Source organism: Eptesicus fuscus, chromosome 9, assembly GCF_027574615.1.
Source record: "Eptesicus fuscus isolate TK198812 chromosome 9, DD_ASM_mEF_20220401, whole genome shotgun sequence".
Lineage (NCBI taxonomy): Eukaryota > Metazoa > Chordata > Mammalia > Chiroptera > Vespertilionidae > Eptesicus > Eptesicus fuscus.
The window spans coordinates 84110238-84134121 of record NC_072481.1 but is presented as its reverse complement, the minus strand read 5'-3'; the positions used below and the strand labels follow the sequence as shown (position 1 = coordinate 84134121).

The 23884-nt window shown below is 40.7% G+C and overlaps 1 protein-coding gene across 1 annotated transcript in view; it reads left to right on the top strand.

Annotated features, from left to right (window-relative positions):
- The first annotated feature begins 9243 nt into the window (after window positions 1-9243).
- The window catches only part of TMEM170B (transmembrane protein 170B), a 32073-nt gene continuing 17432 nt past the window's right edge, over window positions 9244-23884 (top strand). Inside the window, exon 1 of the mRNA XM_008146111.3 lies at window positions 9244-9586. Coding sequence (XP_008144333.2) covers window positions 9271-9586 — 316 coding nt within the window. The 5' untranslated portion in view covers window positions 9244-9270. The remainder of the gene's footprint in view (window positions 9587-23884) is intronic.

The window sequence follows — 23884 nt, the reverse complement described above, 5'->3', positions numbered from 1 at the left end:
TAGTTTCCTTAAGTATTCTTAATGTCAAGATGAAATAATATTGTGTAACTGGCAGCAGTTGGGAGAGAAAGGGGGGAGGGGAGGAAGTTTAAATACGCTGATTTCCTCATTTTTCATAGTTACAAATATATCTGAAGTAGCTAAAATTCAGGAAGAATCCACAGAGAAGCTAATAATGGTGGTTGCCTGAGGAGCACTAAGTGGCTTGGGAACAGGGGTGAAAGGTGACTTTTTACTGAACACACTTCAGCCATCTGAATATATTATGTTAAAAGCAAAACAGGGGGAAATAGAGGTAGATACTTGTCCATCAATAGAATTCTTCACAAGTTCTCTTTGCTTGTTCTTTAGGAGGAATATTCTTTAGAAGTTGGCATTCCCATGTAGTTTTTAAAATCTATTAATCCCATCTAATAAAAGAGTAATATGCAAATTGACCATGACTCCAACACACAAGATGGCTGCCCCCATGTGGTCAAAGATGGCTGCCCCCATGTGAACACAAGATGGCCGCCACAAGATGGCCAGCAGGGGAGGGCAGTTGGGAGGGACCAGGCCTGCAAGGGAGGGCAGTTGGGAGGGACCAGGCCTGCAAGGGAGGGCAGTTGGGGGTGATCAGGCTGGCAGAGGAGGGAAGTTGGGGGTGACTGGGCCTGCAGGGAAGGGCAGTTTGGGGGGACCCAGGCCTGCAGGAGAGGGCAGTTAGGGGTGACCAGGCCTGCAGGGGAGGGCAGTTAGAGGCAAACAGGCTGGCATGGGAGTAGTTAGGCATCAATTAGGCTGGCAGGGGAGTGGTTAGGGGGTGATCAGGCTGGCAGGCAGAAGCGGTTAGGGGCAATCAGGAAGGCAGGCAGGCAAGCAGTTGGGATCCAGCAGTTCTGGATTGTGAGAGGGATGTCCCGGTAGGATCAGGCCTAAACGGGCAATTGGACATCCTTTGAGGGGTCCCAGATTGGAGAGGGTGCAGGCTGGGCTGAGGGACTCCTCCCCCCGCCCCCCATGCACGAATTTCGTGCACCAGGCCTCTAGTATTTAAATAAAACAATAATAAAAGCTAGCATTTATTGAGTATTTATAGCTCCAGACTCCACTCTAAAGATATAATACTAGTGGTCTGGTGCATGAAATTCATGCACATTAAAAGGGATTAATTAGAGGAAATATTTTAATATTGCTATTTGCTCTTTCTCTATAATAGAATTGTCAGAGATGAAAGAAAATTAGTAAAATGTATATGAAAATCTTCCTCCTGTCAGAGTCTGGGGTGCACCATGGGACCCAGAGTCAAGTCCCCGCCCACCCACGTGCGCCTCAAAATTGTGTGAGACCCAGACCTGGCTGCCCTCCCCCCCATTGGGCTAGATCCAGACTGGCCAGTCCCACCCTTGTCAAGCCCTGCCAGGCAGGGGGGGCGCAGCCTTGAGGTCCCCTGTCAAGCCCCACTGGGTAGGGGCGTGGCCTGAGGTCCCCTGTCAAGCCACGCTGAGGTCCCACGGCCCGAGGCAAGTGGAGCAGCCTAAGGTCCCCCGGCCCAGCACTGGGGTGGACGGGGGCACACCTTGAGGTCCCCTGTCAAGCCCTGCCGGGCAGGGGCCATGGTCTGAGGTCCCCTGTCCAGGCGGGGGGCACGGCCTCAGGTCCCCCAGCCTGGTGCTGGGGTGGGGGTCGTGGCCTGAGGTCCCCCATCAAGCCCTGCCAGGTGGGGGGCTTGGCATGAGGTCCCCCGGCCTGGCACCAGGGTTGGGGGGCACGACCTGAGGTTAACTGTCAAGCTCCACAGGGGGGGGGGAATGGGGGGAGCAGCCTCATGTCCCTGCTGATTGCTCGTTAAGGCTTGTTACGGGAACTCAGCCTCTGCTGTGGGTGCAGCCATCTTGTGTTATGGAAACCCTCACCTCCGCTCTGGGTGCCGCCATGTTTGTGGCAGAGTGACAGTCAATTTGCATATTCTCTATTATATAGGATAGAAATGAATAATATATATGAAATACAGATATTTCCCATTTTACAGATGAGGAAACTGAAGATCAGTGAGGTTAAATAGCTTGCCTAATGTTCTTATCTGGTAAAACAGCCAGACTTGGATTAGACCAGGTGTTGAGTAGTAGAGGTAAAGAGTAGAAAATATATAACCTACTGTAATCTGATTAGAGTTAACAGAGAGTATATACTTTTGAATTGCTTCGAGTGTGTCAACAGCTACACTCTGTTTAGGGGAGATTGGGGTAGTGGAGATTACCATAAAAATAAAAGTGGAACCAGCCCTTTCAAATTATAATGAACATAAACAAAAGAAAGGCAACACAAACCATACCAACTATTTTAGAAGAAGCAACAAAAATAGAAAGAATAATATAGCCAATACTACATGCTTATTATATCAACAAATAGAAAGTTTAAATTAAAATAAAAATAGAACATTATATTACAAAGTAAAATTCAACATAAGAATTCCCTAAAAGTGATTCAGAAAGGTTGACAAAGATATACTTGGCAAAATGCAAGCAAAAATAAAGTTAATATTTCTTCTAAAGTCATGACCTTAACATTAGGCAAGATTAAATTAAATTTTAAAAGAATTCTATAATACAAATTGACATTTTTAATCTGAAAAGTAAAATCATAATTAAAATTTAACCTATTTGAGTATCTATCCACTAAAAAAAAATATAGAATTAAAATTCATAAAGCCCAAACTATAAAAAAAGAAAAAGAAATAGAAATATGTTATTTGTAGACTGATCTCACTCAGCTGTGTTAGACTGCATTAATTGTTCAAATTATTTGTTGCTTCCACCTATTCTCCTCTGCCATTCTTCCCAGTAGACCAAATATATTTCTTTATTTTATTCAGTTTGGGTTTGACCTTTCTGCTTTGACCAAATAAATGTGAGTATACATGACATGGAGCATAAACTTTAAATGTACCTGCATGGTTTGGCCCTGCCTCTCTTGTTCCTGCCAGGACTGGGTTCTAGGTGGGTCATAATGTATTCGTTTTTAGACTTGGGGTAACAAACCAGGAGCTACACTGTAAGGGGGTGATAGCTGGGAGAATTTGGTAGGTAGGTGGTATGAATACATAGATGGAGGGAGAGCACAAGAATGAAGTAGAAAATGGAGCTAGAGGCACATGTCCTGACTCTGGGTGACTGTGGGTGGAGGTCCTATCCCACTGCCATTACAAAGCAGCTCTCCTTCCTTTTCTGGGCAGGGCTGGATCCCTCCGAAGCCTCATATCATTAGTTGGTACCCTAGGTGTACCATATGTTACCGAGGAGACAAAACAGGACATATCTTTATATTTCCTAGTCCCAGAAATTTAAGTTTTTCAAACAGTGTAGGTGGGCAATTTGGAATTCTTCTAATTCTGATGTCAGTTTGCAAAATCGTTTTTAGAGTCAGAGTTATCACAGAAGGAAAATCCTCTTTACCTTGTTTCTCTGATTTACTGTGATGGAAATGTCTCTTGACACTAATAGGTGTTCTGAGAAACATTTCAACATGTAAGTTTCAGCACAATACACAGTTTGGAATGATATGCATGGCTTTCTTCCTCTTACTTCTGTCATTTTGTTACAGGATTCCAGGGCAGGAGGAATAGGGAAACTGAGACAGGAAAGTTAAAACAAGGCCAAACAGTGTAGGCAATTTGCAGCTACCCTGTAACTTAGCAAGCCATTATCTTCCCCAGCCAAGGACAGGAGAGCAAATGGTTAAAAAACCTCTCTAGTGTGAGAATGCAGAAAGGGAAGGGGGAAAATGGAAAGGCAAAAAGGGCAGTTTTACTTCCTAAGCAGAGAAGCCAGCAGTCTCAAGGCTTGGCATGATAAAGTTGCCAGGTGCTGCTCATGAATTCTGGGAAGGCCACAGCAAAGTAAAAATAAATAAATAAATAAATAAATAAATAAATAAATAAATAAACAAACAAGTAAATAAATAAAGGGGGGGGGCTTGAGAATTAATCTGTACCAAAATATTCAGCAAATGATTTTTGAAACTTATAGACAGGGGGTATATAACACCTCGGACCCCCATCCAACCTGCTTTACAGATTAGCTGAGAGCCTGTTTGTGCTTTGTAAGGCAGATGTATAGGTTTGCTTGCTTGCTTTGCTTTTTCAATGAAGGTGCATGCTTTAATTAATTGACTTTTCACAACGAAGTCAAAGTGTCTCATATAAATTCATTGAGGATCGAGGTTGGGAACAGCCCTCTCCCACTGACTGAAGGGGCTGTCCAGTAACACCTCTCTGGTGACGGTGAGGTGCCTCTAACAATTCTTATATAGTACCGTACAGCAAGAAAGATAATAAAGTGGAGAAAAAATGACTTTAAGGACATTTCCTCTAAGGATCAATATCATTGTGCAGTCTAACTGATTTTAAAAGCTTTATTCTGGGCTCTATCTGCACATTTAATAGGATGGATAAGACTTATGAGTGAACCCTCAGTTGTGTGTAAGAAATAAACCAGGAACTGTTCATAAATTGCTTATTTTATACTGAAGGGCACAGGATTGAAAGAGACTTTTAGGAGTCATTTGGGGTGTTCCCTGATTTCTGGCAGGAATGTGACTAAGGCATTCCTTGATTGTTGTATTAATGCAATATCTAAAATCTGCAAAGAAAGAAATTACACAATTTTCATTTGCATTAACTCACTTTTGTGTTTTATAGCTCTGGCTGTTAGAAAATGTTCAATTCCCTTAAGAGTACTGGCTTCCAACACAGTGGGTATCATTAGCCTAATATAAGTTAAATGCAATGAATTAGCCTAGAGAGTAGAGAACTTATTAATATTCAAATCCTATACATAATGCCTAGCATAGAACATTATAAGTAATAGATGCCAAATAAATACTTATTAAATTGAATGAAACTGAAAAGCAGGGGGAAGGTTGTTGGGTTATCAAAGTGCATTATGGACTAGAGCAGTAATTTTCAACCGGTGTGCCGCCAGAATTTTTAAAACATGCAATCCCAGATGATTTTAGTCAGGGGCACTGACCTCTTTCCCCTTAAATTGTCAAAAAAAAAAAACAAAAAAAAATGACAACAGCCAACACAACAGTGGCCATTTGGTGTGAATGAATCAAAATAATCCTAGCATGTTGTTTTTTGTCAGGTTGGCAAAAAATGTATTTTTGGGTGTGCCGCAGAATTTTAGTACTTAGTTTATGTGTGCCACGAGGTGAAAAAGGTTGATAGCTGCTGGACCAGAGGCTTCATTGCTGTGTCTTACTTTCTCATTTCTGAAATCAATGCTTAAATTACATTTAAAAAAATATGTGAAACAAGAAAAATGCTGACTTTCTATGACATTCATTCAGCAAATATTTATTGAACATCATGTGCTAGGCACTGTCCCAGGTTCTGAATATTTTATTTTATTTTTTTAATTGAATTTATTCAGGTGACATTGGTTCACAAAACCATACCCGTTTCAAGTGCACAACTCAATAAGACATCATCTGCACACATCATCATGTCCCCATTGCCCCAAGCAAAGTCTCTGTCAGTCCTCTCCCCCAGCCTTTGCCCACCTCCACACACCTCACCCTCCTTTCCCTCTGGCTATCACCACACTGTTTTCTGTGTCTATGTGTTATGTATACGTGTGTTTTTCTAATGCCTTCACCTTCTTTCATCCAGTCCCCCCATGCTGCTTCCCCTCTGACATCTGTCATTCTGTATCCATGCCTCTGTTTCTATTTTGGTCATCAGTTTATTTTGTTCATTAGATTCAACATCTGAGTGAGATCATATGGTATTTGTCTTTCACTGACTGCCTTATTTCACATAGCATAATAATCTCTAGATCCATCCATGCTGTCACAAAAGGTCAGATTTCCTTCTTCTATATGGCCAAGTAGTATTCCATTGTGTAAATGTACCAGTTTTTTTGTTTTTTTTTTTTTATCCCCTCATCTACTGATGGGCACTTGGGCTATTTCCAGATCTTGGCTATTGTAAATACCGCTGCAATGTGCATGAATGCTATGTTTTAAACAATAGTGTACAATACTGAGAATACCAATTGTTCCAAACCAACTGAAAGTTCCTGATGTGAGAGTTTAATGAGCTGTTGCTCAGAGTTTGCTATGAACACTTCACTGGATGTGGTTGCGTGATTTTTTAAAATACCACTACTCATATACTATCGACTCTCTTAATACCACCATTACATAACCTGCACCTCCACATCCAGAATCTTAAAGTTATGGAGTAATAGTGAGTTAAGAAACACAGTGTGGTTGCTAGAAAGAATTAATAGACTGGGAATTCATAAACTAGCCTCTGAAGTGGTGTCACCTCTGTCAAGAAACTGAATTCTTCAGAATCCGTTTCCTTACCTATTAAATAAAATGAATTAGAAAAATGCTAAGGCCAATTTTAAGTCTGATATTCTATAATGTTTAATTAATTAAGATCTAGATAATTCTAAATATTGGGAGGAAGATAAACTCTACATTATTTGTTTGGGTCCAATTCCTATTAGTGATACAATAATTTCCCTTTTTTGTGTGTGTTGTGACACCAATACATCTACTATATACACATACATAAATATCCTATCTAATAATAGACAAATATGCAAATTGACCATACCTCCGACACACCCACAAGCCACGCCCACCATCTAATCAGAGCGAGTATGCAAATTAACCCAAACCAAGATGGCTACAGCCACAGAGAGCAAGGTTTCCTAGGTAACAGAGGAAGCCAAGCTTTCTGCCCGCCGTTGCAGGCCTAAGCCTCCACTCAAGCTACAAAGTTTCAATTATAGAAGGTAAACAAATTCAAACAAATGGCGGCAGAATGGAGCTTGAGAGAGCAGGCCAGGGTTGCCACCGGCAACAGGGGAAGCAAAGCTTTCCGCACACCCTGGTCGGGCCCACCCGCTTAAGGCAACAAAGTTTCAATTATAACCCCAACACAAATGGCTGCGGGCCTCAGAGGGAGCCCCAGGCTTGGCTCTGCTCCAGGCTACAAAGTTTCAATTGTAGAAGGAAAATAAATTCCAGATACCAGGGCCTCCGATTGGGTTGCCAGGGGCCGTGGCCCGCCTGCAAACCACCACAGGCCCCTCACTCAGGCCACCCCATGCCCCAAGGGAACCCCACCCTGATCAGGGACACCCTTCAGGGAAAACCAGCTAGCCCCCACCCCTGTACCAGGCCTCTATCCTAACTAATAAAAGAGTACTATGCAGATTGATCATCACTGCAACACACAATATAGCTGCCCCCATGTGCTCAAAGATCCTGCCCCCATGTGGACACAAGATGGCCACACAAGATGGCCAGCAGGGGAGGGCAGTTGGGAGGCACCCAGCCTGCAAGGGAGGGCAGTTGAGAAGGACCAGGCCTTCAAGGGAGGGCAGTTGGAGGTGATCAACCCTGCAGGAGAGGGCAGTTAGGGGTAACCAGACCGGCAGAGGAGGGAAGTTGGGGGCAAACAGGCTGGCAGCAGAGTGGTTAGGGGGTGATCAGGCTGGCAGGCAGAAGCGGTTAGGGGCAATCAGGAAGGCAGGCAGGTGAACAGTTGGGAGCCAGCAGTCCTGGATTGTGAGAGGGATGTCCGACTGCCCGTTTAGGAGGGATCAGGCCTAAACGGGCAGTTGGACATCCCTTGAGGGGTCCCAGATTGGAGAGGGTACAGGCTGGGCTGAGGGACAACCCCCTTCCATGCACGAATTTCGTGCACCGGGCCTCTAGTGTATGTATAATTACTGTTTTAAAAGTGGTCACCAAAGTACCATCGTACAGGTGATTCAACCCTACAGGTTTTACCGAGCATACTTGCTTTTGCTATGGCATGAACTTCCCTTCCCTTTGTACATCTTCTTTACAGATGGCAGAGCCATTGAAAAGGATAGAGTTGGGAATGGCAGTGGCTAGTGCATATTTATGTTATGGCCAAAACTTAATTTTTATTTTTCAAGTTAAAAGGTTTCAAACTTCAAGGAGTTTAGTTTGTCATAGTTGGAATTTAGATAGCTCCTCAGGCTAACCGTTGGGCATGAAAAAAAGGTAGCAAACAATGGGAAGAAAGTTTTAAGTCCTAGGGGAGAAAAATAACGAAAGCTTTTTAAAAATTTGTTTGTTTTTACAATTTAAATAAAAAGAATACTGCAATGCAAAAAGAGCTAGATCAGGGAATGGCGCCGAATAGGACACCTGCGAGCCCTGTGTCAGTAAGTATTTGGGAGCCTGGAACCACAGGAGGCCCAAGTTCTTGCTGCCAGAAGGACTGGATGAATGAGAAAGGGAGTCTATTTCCGTTTTAGTAGCTTTAAAGTATATTCTGCAGGTAGCGACCTATCCAACTCACCTGACTCACTCAGAAAAACACACACACAAACACCCTCAATTAACGTAAAATGTTGAGATATTTAAGCCTTTCAAAAAAGGATGCAAACATTTGCTATCAAAAGTATTTCATTAGGAGCCAAAGATCTGAACTACCACAGAAACCATCTCAGGAAGTTTAGTACCGTTTGCGCCCCGCCCCCCCCCCCCCCTCCTCCCCGGGTCGTAGGCCGGGGTGGCCCTTCAGGCTCGGTCTTCAGCACCGACGGCCACTCTGCACGCCCGGAGCGCCGCGGGTCAAGGGCTGCAGCTCCCAGGGCGCGCGCCCGGGTGTGGGGCGGGGAGTGTGGGGGTGGGTCCTTGCAGCACCCAATCAGCAGCGGAGCCGGCGGTGGCGCTAGTGACGCAACTGCGCTTCTCCCCGCCCCACTGCGGGTGGCTCCCGGCGCTGTCGGCCTCGCGAGCTCCGCGCGGGGAGGGGAATAAGGAGGACTCCGGGGCCGGCCGGGTGTCCGAGGGCGGCGGGTCGCGGGAAGCGGGAGACTGAGCATGCGCAGCCCATCCGGCGAAGGAAGGGAGGAGGGGACCCGTGCGCGCGCGCACGAGCGGCCCGCCGGCGGCCGCGGGTGGAGGGGGCGGTTCCTCGAGTGTCGGCGGCCGGAGGGTGGGCAGGCTGGTGGCAGGTGCCGCCTGGGCCACCGCCGCAGCCTCCTCCGGGTCCCGGGTCTCCCGACCCTCCGGAGGTGATGAGTTGGACTCCGTCGGGGGCTGCACCTGCCGGCTGCCCATCACTCCAAGCCTCCCGGCTTGACCTCGGCCTCCCAGCGCGCCCGATCCCCGCGGCGCGGTGCTGCCCCTGAGAGGGAGCGGCGGCGGCCTCCTCCGCACCGCGTCCTCGCTGGGGGGCCGCGCGGGGACAGCGCCGGGCCCCCTCCCCTCCCCCGTCCGCCGTCCTCAATGTCTCCACGGCGGGGAGAGGGCTGCCTGGGAGACGCGCTGAGCGGCCCCCCTCGGAGGTCCGTCGGCCGCAGCCGCAGCGCCCAGCCCGGCGCCCCGCAGCCTTGCCCGGCGGCGGCGGCCTGGAGGAGCCGCGCACCCGCCGCCGCCCCCGGAGCCTCACACCAGCTGCCGCCCCCCGGCGCCCGAGGAGAAGGCGGCGGGCGCCCCCCAGGGAAGATGAAGGCGGAGGGGGGTGACCACTCCATGATCAACCTGTCGGTGCAGCAGGTCCTGAGCCTCTGGGCCCACGGGACGGTGCTGAGGAACCTCACGGGTAATTGATGCGCCGGGGTGGGGACTGGGATGCGGTGCCACCCCTCGCCTTCTTCCCTCCCTCCCGAGCAGAGGAAGTGCTCCTGGCCGCCCCACCCCGTGTGCGCCTCCTTGGGAGATCGCGGTCCCAGGTCCTGGCCAGGGAGGTCTTCATTGGATCCACTCCGCGCGGGATCCCGGGGCGCCGGCGGCCGCCACCCGTTCGCCCCGCGCTCAGGGGCTCCCCAGTCTGGAGGGTGCGCGGGGGAGAATGCACGACCCCCGCCTCCCGCCCGGCAGAGGGAGGGCCCAGGGCCCTGCCTCCCGTAGTACTCGCGGAATAGCATCTGTGCTGAGACTGGGGCACAGTTAGCTTTCATTTACCCCCTCTGCCCCCGCTAGCGCGCACGCTCGTACACGCACAGCGCTTTTTATTGTTTAGATCTTTTTCTGTTTAGCTCTTTTTTCTTTCTGGCAAATCTCAAACCGAACGCAGGACTTAAATTTCCTGCTCATGATCAATTTGCTCCCGTTGTTAACTTTTTGTGTTTTTTTTTGGAAAGATAGATGACATTAAGTAGATTACAGTGGGTCCGGGGCTGGGCCAAGGTCTAGTGATTATAAGCATTTTAGTTTCAACCATACATCTCCTCGCTCTCCTATTTCCTTTTTGTCTGTCTGTCTGTCTGTCTCTCTTTCTCCCCTTCTGGCCTCAAGCTGCTGCTTCTGTGACATTTGATAATTTTATGCATTTCCCTTCATTCTCAAGGCTATCAGGAGGGAATTGGACTGAACTACATTAGAATAATTAACATCAGTTTATAGTTGTAAAAATGAGCAGTAATACTCATTTTTATAGGGTGTTTGGGTTTGCTTTGTGAAGAAACTTCTGGTTTTGTTAATGTGGAAATGCTTGATAATACTCCGAGTTGTGAATTTTAAAAAGACCCTCTAAAGATTAGTATTTACAAGAAAGAGATTCTTTTGCAGTTTGGTGACTCCTCAGTGCCTTATCCTCCGAGAAAAAACTTTAAAACATGCCCAGGATTTGATTCTTGCAAATGTATAAAGCAGCTAATTTTAATAGAACTTTAGTATTTCAAAATGCATTATGTCAAACTGGCTAAGAGTAGGAAGAGTATACTGTAAATATAACTGGTATGATATGGCTATTCATAGAGATATTTGTATTTTTTTTTGAATTATATACCACAAGGTGACTTAGAGTCACTGGTTTTCTTGAACGTGGAAGCTATAAAATTAAAGTAAGTTCTGGATTGATTCATGATGTCCTCAGTTTTAATATGTGGTTATTTAACTTGGAGCAAACTGACCTTACATGATGGTTTAAAGATAGGAATATGTTCTTAGTTCTGAAAAACTATGTTGACAAGTTTATGACAAGACCACGTAATGATTCAATAGAATTTAGGGATAGACTGCTTTGCCTCATATTTGTTCATTGTGTGTATTTCAAATGTTTTATCAGTTAGAGTATTTAGAAAAAATAGCTTTGGGGAACAGAGAAAATGTAAATGTAACTTAACCTCTTGGCTGGATTTTACAATATTTTAAAATATTTACTTTAAGATTCTAACCATTATTTAGCAGCTTCCAGTTCTGCAAGTCAACCATTAGGTTAGTAATAGTAGTTTGAGCCCAGAGTTAGCTCTAATTATCTCCTAATATAATCTTAATAATCACCAGTTGCTCACAGGACTTTGCCATTTCCTGGAGGATATGCAGAATGTCCCAAACTAGGACTGAAGTGGGCCTGGGGAATAAATGGAAAAAAGTAGAGTGTGAGTATGCAAAATTGTTTGTCAGGGTAAAAATGGAGAAGGAAATAGATTAGAAATATGTTTCACCAGCAGGTGAGTGTACCACATTAGGAACCACATCACTTTGGACTTTGGAAGTGGTAACATTCTGATGTGGTTCTTTATGGCATTCTCGGTTCTGGTGACATATGTAGCTTAATCATTAGTCAAGATATGCTACCCACCGTAGCTTTTAAATTTGGTCTATTAAAAACAAATCATGAAACAATGAAAAATAATTTCTGCTATGTATCAGGTACTTCACATATATTATTTCTAATCTTCAGAATAACTCTCCAAAGTAGATTTACAAAGAAGCTCAGAGAGGTAAATTCAGTTGCCCCAAATCACAGAGCTAGTAAATGGCTGAGCTGGGCTTTAAAAACCCAGTCTTTGCCTGCAAAACTACTCTTTCCCCTTTTCCAGGATCTTTTAGCTACTTCCTCTTTACGCTCTGTAGATAGTGAAACATTTGCTTCATCCTGCTCCTTGTATATGGTTTTCAATTATATTTTTCAATTGTATTATAGACTATGAGCTTTTTGGGGGTGGAATCAATGTCTTAATCACCGATTTCTGGAACCCTAGCATTATAGTACCTGGCACATAGTAAATGCTCAATACATATTTACAGAATTTTAAAAATAATACTTAACAGTTGCATGATTTAAACATTCTATTTGTATTATTTTTTGGCTACATCTTTTGGAGTAAATGTGCTGTTAACTAGGGAATGAGGTGTTTCAATAACTTTTGTAGATAATTGTCAAAGTTTTAAAACACACAAATGCTTATTGAAAGTGCTTTTGTGCTAGTTAACCATACTTCCATGTATATTATTGAATCTTGTCAACAATCTTGAGAGAGATTGTTTATCTTTATTTTACACATTTAGACATTGAAGTGAAGAGTAACTTGCTTACATCTGATAGCTAATAAGTTAAATATCATTACCTTTTTTCAAAGTATGATAACATTAAGTCAGAAAGCATTTTTGTCACCATAATAAACTTGGAAGAGAAACAGGTAAAAGAAAGGAGCATAGTATAGAACCAGACTGATTCGGATTTAAGAAATGACTGTGTAAAGGATTTATAGAATTCTGAGAAATAGGAATTCTAGTTATTAAAAGCCAATTAAAGGGGGAACACCCTCTCATCTCTATTTTTTTTAAAAAAATATTTTTATTGATTTCAGAGAGCAAGGTAGAGGGGGAGAGAGATAAAAACATCAATGATGAGAGAGAATCATGATCAGCTGCCTCCTGCATACCTACTGGGGACCGAGTCCACAACCTGGGCCAATACCTTGACTGGAAATCAAACTGTGATCTTCAGGTTCCTGGGTCGATGCTCAACTACTGAGCCACACCAGACAGGCTCTATTTTTTTCTTTATACAAACCAACAGCTGTTTTTTTTTTTTTTTCTTCTCTTTGCATCTTATCCCATAAGTGAAGCGGGAAAATTTTTATATTGACCTTTTTATCTTAGAGACTGACCTTTAGAAAGCAGTCTTGAGTATGTATCACTTTGATAGAAATAAATGTTTAAAAAGTGATCATGAGGACAAACAACATTTTAGAGCTAGAAGTTATGTTGTTCAGCGACTTCACTTTGGAAATATCAAATGTCACATTGTTGAAGTGAAGGGCATGGCGGGGATCAAACAGTTGCTTAATGATGGAGGCAGGGCTGGAACTAACCTTCCCTGACCCTTAGTTCTGTGCCTTTTCCTTTTACCCCACATGGCTTTTTTCAGGCAGGTCTGTTGGACAATTAATCTTAATGTACTTAAGAATAGCCTGGTACGTATTTGTCCCAATGAACCCAAGAATGTATGACTGGAATTTATTTCTACCCATCTAATAAAATATATTAGAAAATGCAAGAATTATTGAATAATAGTGCTTTATAAAGTTTTAAGTTGCTTTTGCCTATGTAAAAGTTAGTGATTCATATTTATATATATCCACTTTTAGAAATCCTATGACGTTCAGGCTGCTATTTATTTTTCCTCCTTCATGGAAGACACTAGGATTGAGGACTCCATATAGAGCAGATTAATATCTGGAGACCCCCATGTCTGTCACTTAGTAACCATTGCCACAGTTCTCTTCTGTATCCAACACTTCCCAAAATGTGTGATTCATAAGATTCCTAAAGTGTTAACTGTGCATAGGTTAGATGGGTCTTTAGCTTACTAACGTAGAGAGATAAATGGCTTTCTTTCTCAAATCGTTTTTCTTTCTCTAAATTGTTCTTAGTACCATGGCCCCAATCTAAAATTAGAGTCAGTATGTATATTCCCTTTCAGTTTCATGGGTTACTTGACTTTAAAAAATGATAGACAATAAAATGTATTCCTTTGCTTTACCTTTATTTTCTCAACTTTGTGTTCTAACCCAAATTTGGTTTAGAGAAGAATTTTTTACTTAGAAATAGGCAGGATGCATAAACCCCTGGATAAACACAGATCCAGGCTGGTGTTGGGAAAGGGATAATTGGTCCCTGGGAAAAAAGGCAAAGGCTGGCCTTAGACTGTCTCCTCTCTCAGTGACAGCAGCTAATGTGGCGGCAGGTGCTCCCCTTTTTCTATTGGTAATAAGCATTGGGAGGCTGGGAATTCAAACTGGGAGGAAAGTCAGCCGTCTCTGTGTGTGCGTATATGTGTGTGTCTATATTAAATATATGTGCTTATTTTTGCAGTATGTACACGCACACTATCGTAGTTCCCTTTTAGACTTTTCACTTACTAAGCCACTTCAGTGTTAATATTTTCAGCCAAAAAAAAAAAAAAAAAAAGAAAGAAAGAAAGAGGGAAAATAATTGGTATCTACTATAGGTATCTGGAATTGCTTACACCACATGCTAGTAAAGCCGGCACCTTCCTTTAGCTGTGCTCCCAAGTCGGTTTGCTTCTCTCTGTGTTATTTTGTATCCTAGGCTACGATTAAATTTAATTCCTCTTCCTAACTGCTCTGTTATTGGAGGTGAGTTTATGTAGGTAAAATTATTTCAAATGTCCACTTACAGGTATTTATGTTTTGTAAATGTAGCCTTAAAGACAAGTACTTCTTTTCAGTATTGTGCTGGACTCCAAAATTAGCTGTTTCTGAAATACTTGTGAAAAAATCCTGTATTCTTTTGCGATACAGAGCCAATTAATAAGTGATGGTATGATTTGTACTTTATAGGAGTTTGCTTTTTGGAAGGTTGTGTATCGTATTGTGAATGAAGCTACTGTAATTTTTCAAAAATTAGATTTTTTATCTTAAGGTTTTAAAAATTCCCATTTCATTATCTTTGAACCATATCCTCTGGCAATACCAAGTCTAAGGTCCAGATGACATGTTTTAAATCTAAAGCAATTTCTGGATAAGTCTTGGGACTGTGTAAGCTATGATTTTGACAATTTAATAGTTAACTAGTAGTTAACTATCAAGTACAAATTTATCTTTGCTCTGTTCAGTTGTGATAGGCTAATTATGTATTTTTTAAAATATATTTTTATTTATTTCAGAGAGGAAGGGAGAGGAGAGAGAGATAGAAACATCAAGGATGAGAGAGAATCATTGATCAGCTGCCTCCTGCACAGCCCCTACTGGGGATAGGGTCAATAACCCGGGCATGTCCTGACCAGGAATCGAACTGTGACCTCTTGGTTCATAGGTCAATGTTCAACCACTGAGCCATGCTGGCTGAGCTAATTATGTATTTTTAATGACTAAGTATTTTAACAAAAATCATATAGTGAACAGTGGCAGTAGCAAAACATTTGAGAGAGTTCTCATTAAACTATTAAATTCCAGTGACCTTAGCTAAGTAGATGAAACTTTGAAATAGAAAAAGATTTTCCACCAAATTTCATACAAAAAAAAAGAACCAAACTTTTACCTGGATCCAGTTACTTGTGTTCTTATAATATAATCTTGTAATATAGTCTAGGAGCATGTTATGAACTTATTGCAGTATGACTAGGACAAATGAAAACAGTTTTGAGGAATATAGATTGCTAAATTAATTAGTATTATCATATTAACATATCCAGTATCTTCTTTATTTGGTATTCTATCTTAATATTTGAAGGTAAATCAGTTTTCTAAGTTTATTTCATGAATCTGACATGGCTTGTAAATAATTCTTACATTAAAAAAATTCATTTTTAGGGTTTCAATACTAAGGAAAGAGAGTGATACATTTCCTTTTAAGAAATTTTACTTTTAGTAGTTAACAACGCTTAACACTTTTTAGTGTGGTGGGCATTGTTCTGAGGCAGTTATGAATATTATATTATTGGATCCTTACAATAACCCCGTGAGGTAAGGGACCATTATTGATTCCACTTTTAAAACTAGAGAAACTGTTACAGGCAATATCTTGCTCCTGCTTACAAAATACATAATCTAGGACTTGAAAAATTATCAATCAATCCAATTCAGCAAACATTGGAGTAACTGCAGTGGACATGATGCCGTCAGAGATACCATAACATGTCATGGCTGTTTTTAAGAAGCTTATGTTGTAGTGAGTATGAATTTGCAAATCTTTGTATTCGTTACTTATTGCGGAGTAATAAATTACCCCAGAATTTAGCAGTTTAAAACCAAACACATTCATTTTCTCATACAGTTTTTGATACTCAGGAATCTGGGAATGGTTTTGCTGGTTGCGGCTCATCGTCTTACAGAGGTAACAGTCAAGCTGTCAGCCTGGACTGCAGTCTCTACAGACCTGACTGTGCTGGAGGGTTGGCTCACTTCCAGGCACTTGCATGTGACTGCTGTTAGGAGGCATCCAGGGGCTGCTCGTAACATGGCTTTCGCCATAGTGAGTGGTCAGAGGCAGAGAAACCAAAAACAGAAGTCATAGGGTCTCGTATGATCTAATCTTGGAAGTGGTATCCCATCACTTCTGCTGTACTCTGTTGTCACTCTGGTATATTGTCCAGGGGACTGTACCAGATCAGGATCATTGGGGGTCTCCCAGAGCCTGGCTGCTCAGTCCTGGAGGTAGGTATGGGGAGTAGGGAATGAGGCCCTGAACGGGAAGACTAGAGGTAATGTAGTGGGTGAGGGGATGAAATATCTGTAAGAGGAACAGGTGCCTAGAAAAAGCAAAACCCATCTTGATACATTGAAGAATTATACTAAAATGCAGTGTCTAGCATTTTTAAGGTTTAATTTATTGGATATTTCTTGATCATGAGTCATGTGTCAGTCTCTGGTAAATACTGATAAAGATGAAAATATCAATCATTGTCCCTAAGGAGCTCATGGGCTAAAGACCCTGACTAACCATCAGGTTAAGTCAGTGGTTGGCAAACTGCAGCTCTGTTGACTAATGAGTTTGCCAACCACTGGGTTAAGTAATTCTTTTGTGGCTTGTTGAGTTCAGGGAGAACCAGGTAGTGGGATTTTGAAGGCAACAGAAGAGGTAGAGAGTGGAGAAAGAACCTGTTTATGGGGTGATGGAGAGAAAGGAAAGATGAACTGCCTGTAGGATGGTCCAGGAATACTATCAGGACTTGATTAAGTTTAAAAGTATTACTTGAATATCTGTCCAACTAAGATGTTTTCATTAGTAATGTGAAACTGGATTTTCATTATCAAATTCTCCTTCTTCCATTCCCTCCCATGAATTACTTTAATCCCGCATGATTTCTAAACCTTGCTAATATTGGAATCACCTGGGGCTGGTTAAGGGCACAGATCCAGGGCCTCAGCCCCTCTCTATGGAATTAGGGTCTTTGAGAACAGAGGCTAGGAAACCACCTTTTAAACTAGCTCTTCAGGTAATTTTGTTATTGAGGGTTCAAGGATTGGGAACACCTGATTTTTAAAAACTAAGTTTTTTTAGTGATCAAATTGTAGGTATGTAAGATATATAATGCACTTTAATATGGAGTATTTAGTATAGTTAAAATATCAATATTAATGATCCATGTATTTCCAAGAGGATGCTATAACCAGTTTTTTTAAGTGACTTTTAGCATTAGGATCATATATCTTTTAAAAATGTTTTCTTTATTTATATGAACTATTAGCTATAGAGAATAATGCTTATGAAATAATTGTATTTTTAAAATTCTATGCAGTTTATATTAAATCTGAAGTATATGGGAGAATTAAACATGAACACTGTTTATGTAAATGCTTACATAATGAGCAGTTATTAGAATTACCCCTAGTATAATTTGGGTTCTGCTAGATTTCTCTATGCAAATAAAGAGTCTAAATAAGCACTAGATCCTTGAGTTTATAAGAACCTGAGTTTTATCCTTGAATGCTACTAATTAGCCTTTGCACTTAAGACAACCCACCTATTTCCGAGGCCTAGGTTTTCTCATTCATAATATAACCTAATGCCCACAGTTTTCATATTGAAAGCTGATTTAGAAATTTTGATGAGTTGAGAAAAAGTTTAGAAATTTTACTATGAGTTAAGAAAAATGTTTATATTTGCATAGAAACTTGTTTCTTTACTCTCTAAAACTAAAAATTTTTTAATGGGGACTTCCTCAGATATTTTAATATGCTAATTCATTAGGTTTTGGTTTAGGACCTAGAAAATCTTTGTTGTCTGAATACCATTTAATAGCTCTTATAATTAGGCCTTCTTAAAATTTGGTTTAGGAAACTGGATTCAGTATCTGAAGATCCCTTCAAGTTCCGAAATTATGTTGTTTTTGTTTTTTCAATCCCCATGCGGTGTAAACCGTTCCCTCAGGATTACTATCAATAATACCTGAGGCGTGACTGTCTTGACATGCTTGTGCATTGCTTGCGTAGTTTTTCTGGTGGTGCTTTTATTTTCTGATCTGCCATTCATGTTAATAATTTGTTATTGGGTATTTCATTATAAGTTCTGCTTATTGATGTAGAAAGTTCATTTTTCAGTATTCAGTGTAAATATCTTTTTGTAATGTTGTATCATGAGATCATTCGCTGAGTTAAGGACAGTGACTAAATCGAACAAATGTAATTTAAGATGCTTGAGGGCAGACAAGTAATAACAATAGAAACTATTGCATAATCTGTTTTAATTTTATAATTAGATTCAGATTCTGATTTATAAACCCTATATTTTATAACTGAGTGATAATTAATCATTTATGAGGAAGAACAAACAATGACATCCTTAGGAAGATAGTGCTGTGGCTTAAATATAGAGCAATTTTTGAACTATTTTAAATAGCTTAACCTGATTTCTTTAAAGCAATTGGTATTCAGATTGTTTTAAATTAAACACCTGTTTTTCTAAGAATTTTACTATTCAATGATGAGTACTGTAATTTACAGTTTAAAATTACATAATTATCTAGTGAAAGGGTAATTTAGTTTAAGTGGGTGATAAACAGTATTGCCATAAGCTTTAAGAGAGGCAGTATTTTAAAGTAGTTCTTGAAGGTGTCACAATTAAATTTAAAATCTAACGTTTTTGCTCTTTTTTAAGCAGAATTAAATATCCAACACAGCTTTAACTTCTAACTTAAATGAGGTTTCAAGTGCAAAAACAGTAACTTATTTTTAAATCTGGTTAAAATGTTAGTGTGATTAAAAATAAGAAAATATATCTTATGTTTATCTTCACTGTTACTCATTTCTTTGTGTAGAGTTAGGATTCCATGTAGTATTATACTTCTGTCTGAAGAACTTCCTTTAATATGTCTTGTAGCTCAGGTCTGTCGGCAGTTAATTCTCCCAGCATTTTTATTTCTGGAAAAAGTCTTCATTTCACCTTCAGTTCTGAAAGTTATTTCTCTTGAATATAGATTTCTGGCTTTACAGATTTTTTTCTTTCAGTCTTTTTTAAAAATGTCATTCTGTTGTCTTCTGGTTTGATAGTTTCTGATGAGAAGTATGCTCTACTTTTTATCTTTGTTCCTCTGTGTCTAATATAACTGGAGTCCTAGAAGGAGAAGAGAGAATGGAGAAGAAAAATATTTGAAGAGAGACCATTTGAACCATTTGAAATTATTCCATAGCTCTTGGATGGTTTCTATTTGTCCTTCTATTATATTTCAGTTTGAATAACTTCTACTGTTTTATCTTATAAGTTCACTGATTCTTTGCTTAGCTGTGTCCAGTCTGCTGGTGAGCCTACCAGTATTAAAGGAATTCTTTATCTCTGAGATATTTTTGTTGTTACTGCATTTTAAAACAATTTCTAGGATTTTCATTTGACTTTTTCCTAGAGTTTCTATCTCTTTGCTGAAATTTCTCTGTTCATGTGAGCTGTTCACCTTTTTCATGAGAGCCTTTAACGTGTTAATTATAGTTATTTTAAAGTCCTTGTCTGGTTGTTCTAAAATCTGGATCATCCCTGGGTCTGGTTTTATTGATCACTTTATTTCTTAGCAGTGGATTGTTTTTCCTGTTTTTGAGTGGGTCTCATAATTTATTTTTTTAATTCTCACCTGAGAATATATTTATTGATTTTAGAAAGAAAGGGAGAGAGAAAGAGAGGTGAGAGAAATATCAATCAGTTGCCTTCATTACATGCCCAGACTGGGGATTGAACCCTTAACCTAGATATGTGCCCTGACTGGGAATTGAGCCCACAACCCTTTTGGTGTATGGGATGAAGCTCCAACCAACTAAGCCACCTGGCCAGGACTGTCTCATAATTTTTTATTAAATGCAGGACTTTATATGCATAGCAGTACAGACTGAAGTATGTAGTATTTATGCCAGCAAATGGGCTGCTGCTTGTTAGACCAGAGTGTGAAGAGTTGATTTAATTTCCTCAGGAGTAAGCTGAGTTTGAGTTGTGTTGTTGTTATGGTTACCTTCAGTGTGCCACAGGCTTCAAAGTCTATAGAAATTGCTGCTGTTGCGATGTCCCTGTGCTGCAGAGTTATTCTCATTGTTAGTGCTGTATGTCAGGTTTTAGCCATCTCTGCATGCCTACACCACAGAAGGATTGTCAGTCCACGCACTTTCCTTCCCCCAGTGGCAGACTTCTGTTGCTTGTTACTTAGTGTTTGGCTCATGGTGGAGGCAGGAAAATTTCTTTGCTGGCCTGGTCCAGTTTTAATCTTTGGTAAACTCTGTATTAAGATCTCAAGAATTGGACTGTTTTTTTGCCTTTTAGAACTATGGTAGCCACACTATTCCTTGTATCAGTTAACCTTGCCTGCTTCTTGGCACCTTCTATTATTCAAAACAAAAGACTTAAGCCATTGGGGGAGAGCAACCTCAAGACCAGAGTTTTTGCAGTTTCATATTCTCCATTGCATGTAATTCTATGACTTGATCATTATATCTTAGAGCAGTTTTTTTCTCATTCATGGCTGTGCATGAGTCACCTGGGAACTTTAAAAATTTCTGATGCCCAATTAAATCAGAATTTCAGTGGTGGTATTTCTTTTAGGCTCGCCCAAGTCACTCCAACATATGGGGGGCGGGGGAAGGGGTTCTGAGAACCATCCGCCATCCCCATTCCTCACCCTCATTCCATCTCCAATATGTTTATAGTTTGGTTAATCCTGTTTATTTTTGAAAACTCAGGTGTAGCAATGTGTTCTCTTGCAATCTTCTTTGATATTCCTTCCTTTTGCTGAGGACTCTATATCCCATAGTACTAGCTGCACACTGTGCTCTGAAGAACCTAAGGTATTAGAATATATGCCATTGAAGTATCATTAATTAAATACCAAATGTGTTCTTGATAATATATGGAAGTACTGTGACTAATTTTCAATGGGGTATGGAACAACGCAGCACCCAGGACATATGTCAAATCATCTAGACCAGGAATCGGCAGTACTCAACATGCTCAACATATAGTAACTGCAGTAAATATTTTTGGCTTTGCTGACCATATGGTCTCTATCCCAACTACTCGACTGCCCATTGTAGCATGAACATAGCCATAGACAATGTGAATGAGCATGTTTGCATTAGAATAAAACTTTATGAACAATGAAATTTGAATTTTTTGTAATTTTCATGTGCCTTGAAATATTGTTTTTTGAATTTTTTCAACCATTTCAAAATATAAAAGCAATTTTTAGCTCACAAACTCAAAGGCTAACACAGCCAAATAAATAAGGTTTAAGTTTATGTGGGCCACAAAAAAACAAAAGCTTCAGTTTTCATAGAAAGGTAGGTTTATTTTGATAGAAACATGCTAAATACAAAGGGCTGAAATAAATGAGTAATTGTTAACATAAAATAATAGAACATTTTAATAAAAATTGATATTTTTTTCTCGAACATTAACTTACCAGACACTGAATAACTGCACAAATTAATAAGCATAACGCAAATAAATCTAGTATTTTTCTTGTTCTCTGAAAGCAAAATATTTTCTGTTGCACACAGCAAAGAAGTCAGTACAAGACTAATGATGTGGCGATCGACTGCTAAAATATTCGCTGCTAGTATTAGTGGAGAGAAATGGTGCACCTGCGCATCAGGCGTTTAAGGGAAATGAACGCAACATGATTATATTAATCATTCATTACGAATGTTGTAGTTTGTTATTAGTAACTAGAGGCCCAGTGCACGAAATTTGTGCATGGGTAGGGTCCCTAGGCCTGGCCGGCTATCAGGGCCGATGAGGTTCCCCGCCTCCCCGCCTCCTCCTTCCCTCACCACCGGCGCCCCCCACAACGCATGGTTCCTCGCCTCCTCCTTCCCTTGCTCCCTTAGTGCCCTGCTGCCACTGGTCGCCCGCCATGTTCCGCGCCACCCCCCTGGTGGTCAGCGCATGTCATAGCGAGCGATTGAACTCCCAGTCGAACTCCTGAGGGGACACTTTGCATATTAGCCTTTTATATATATAGATTATGTATAACAGGATATTGTAAAAAGCAAGTTACGAAATTTGTATTAAAACATTTCTTACGTACCGTTATGTTGGCTGGGCTGCAAAAATATTCGTTGTGGGCTGCGAGTTTGACATGCTTGCTGTACAGAAACAGGCGGTGGATCAGACAGTTATGGGTCATGAGCCATATCTGAGGCTGACTCTGATCTGGTGACTTTTTCACATACAAATGCATCATTTTCCTGAGAACCTAATAAGCCTCCTCTGTTGGATATATCCCCAAATTTAGAAGTTACTCCTATTTGAAACTAGAGAGAGCAAGTTCCACACCTTAGATTTGCTAGAATGAAAAAAGTTTGAGACACTGAGATAGCCTAATTTGAACACAATTTATTTAAACTTATAGTGTGCACCATTTCTATAAAGAAGGTGGAAAATTATGAACAGTCCCCAAATAGAGTCTTACTGGCATGGTATCTTCAGCTTGAGGCTTAGAATATGTTGAATACATAGTACATTTTTAGTATCTACTTGCTAATGATATTAAAGGGTTAGATACTCTACAGAGGATTAAAAATATATTTAGTGTTGTTTAATGAGATAGGTTTCCTTGTTTTATGATTTTTGGATTTTTTTAAACAAATACCTCTATGAACCTTTAGAGTAGTGATTTCTGTCTCTATTGCATGTCATGATTAGTTGATAAAAACATGGTAGTTTAGGTCCTACCTCCAGAGAGTATTAGTTGCTCCATGGGTAATTATCATGAGCTGCCTGGGTTGAGAACCTTTGGCTTTGATGAACTATAGAATGAAAACCTATTTTTGTTGTTGTTAATCCTCACTAAGGATTTTTTTTTCCATTGACTTTTTTAGAGAAAGTAGAAGGGAGGGAGGGAGATGGGGGTGGGGGAGAGAGAGAAAGAGAGAGAGAGAGAGAGAGAGAGACAGAGACAGAGAGAGAGACAGAGAGACATATCGATGTGAGAGAGACACATGGATTGGTTGCCTCCTGCACATGTCCCAGGGCCAGGGAGCAAACCTGCCACCCAGGTTTGTGCTCTTGACCAGAAATTGAACCTGAGATCCTTTGGTGCTAACCACTTAGCAACCGGCCAGGGCAAAAACCTATTTTTTAAAGACAGTATGTTTGCAGTAAAATTTTTTTTAAAGTCTTTCCAGCAGGTTGTTAAAAACAAGCAAATGATAAAGAATATATAAAATGTCATTCATCTTGTATCTTATCTTTAAAAGATAGCCATTGTCAAGTATTTTGTTTATTTATACATTTTATGTACATATATAAACATGTAATTTTTTAAACAAATAGGATCAAACATTATGTACCATTCTTTAACTTGTCTTTACTCAGTTAATATATTCTAAACATTGAGAGAAGTTCATTTTTCATAAATAATTTTCCCAAGGATTAAAATCAAAAGCACAGAGTATAATTTCTGAGTGACTTGGCAACCAGGGCTGATGAGGTGCAGATTTCAAGCAGGGCTATTACTAGTATTGTTTGGAGGCTGGAACAAATCACAACTCTCCTGCCTCTTGTCTCACTAAAAAGTAAACACTGCAAAAATCCAGGCAAAACTACTTTAAGATGAAGATATGGACAGCCTTCAATAGGGAGAAATAGCCAAAGGGCTTCCTAAGATGTGCCCAGGAAGAAGGGATACTTCTTCCATGGAATTAAAGCGGTTATATGGATGGCATGCTTC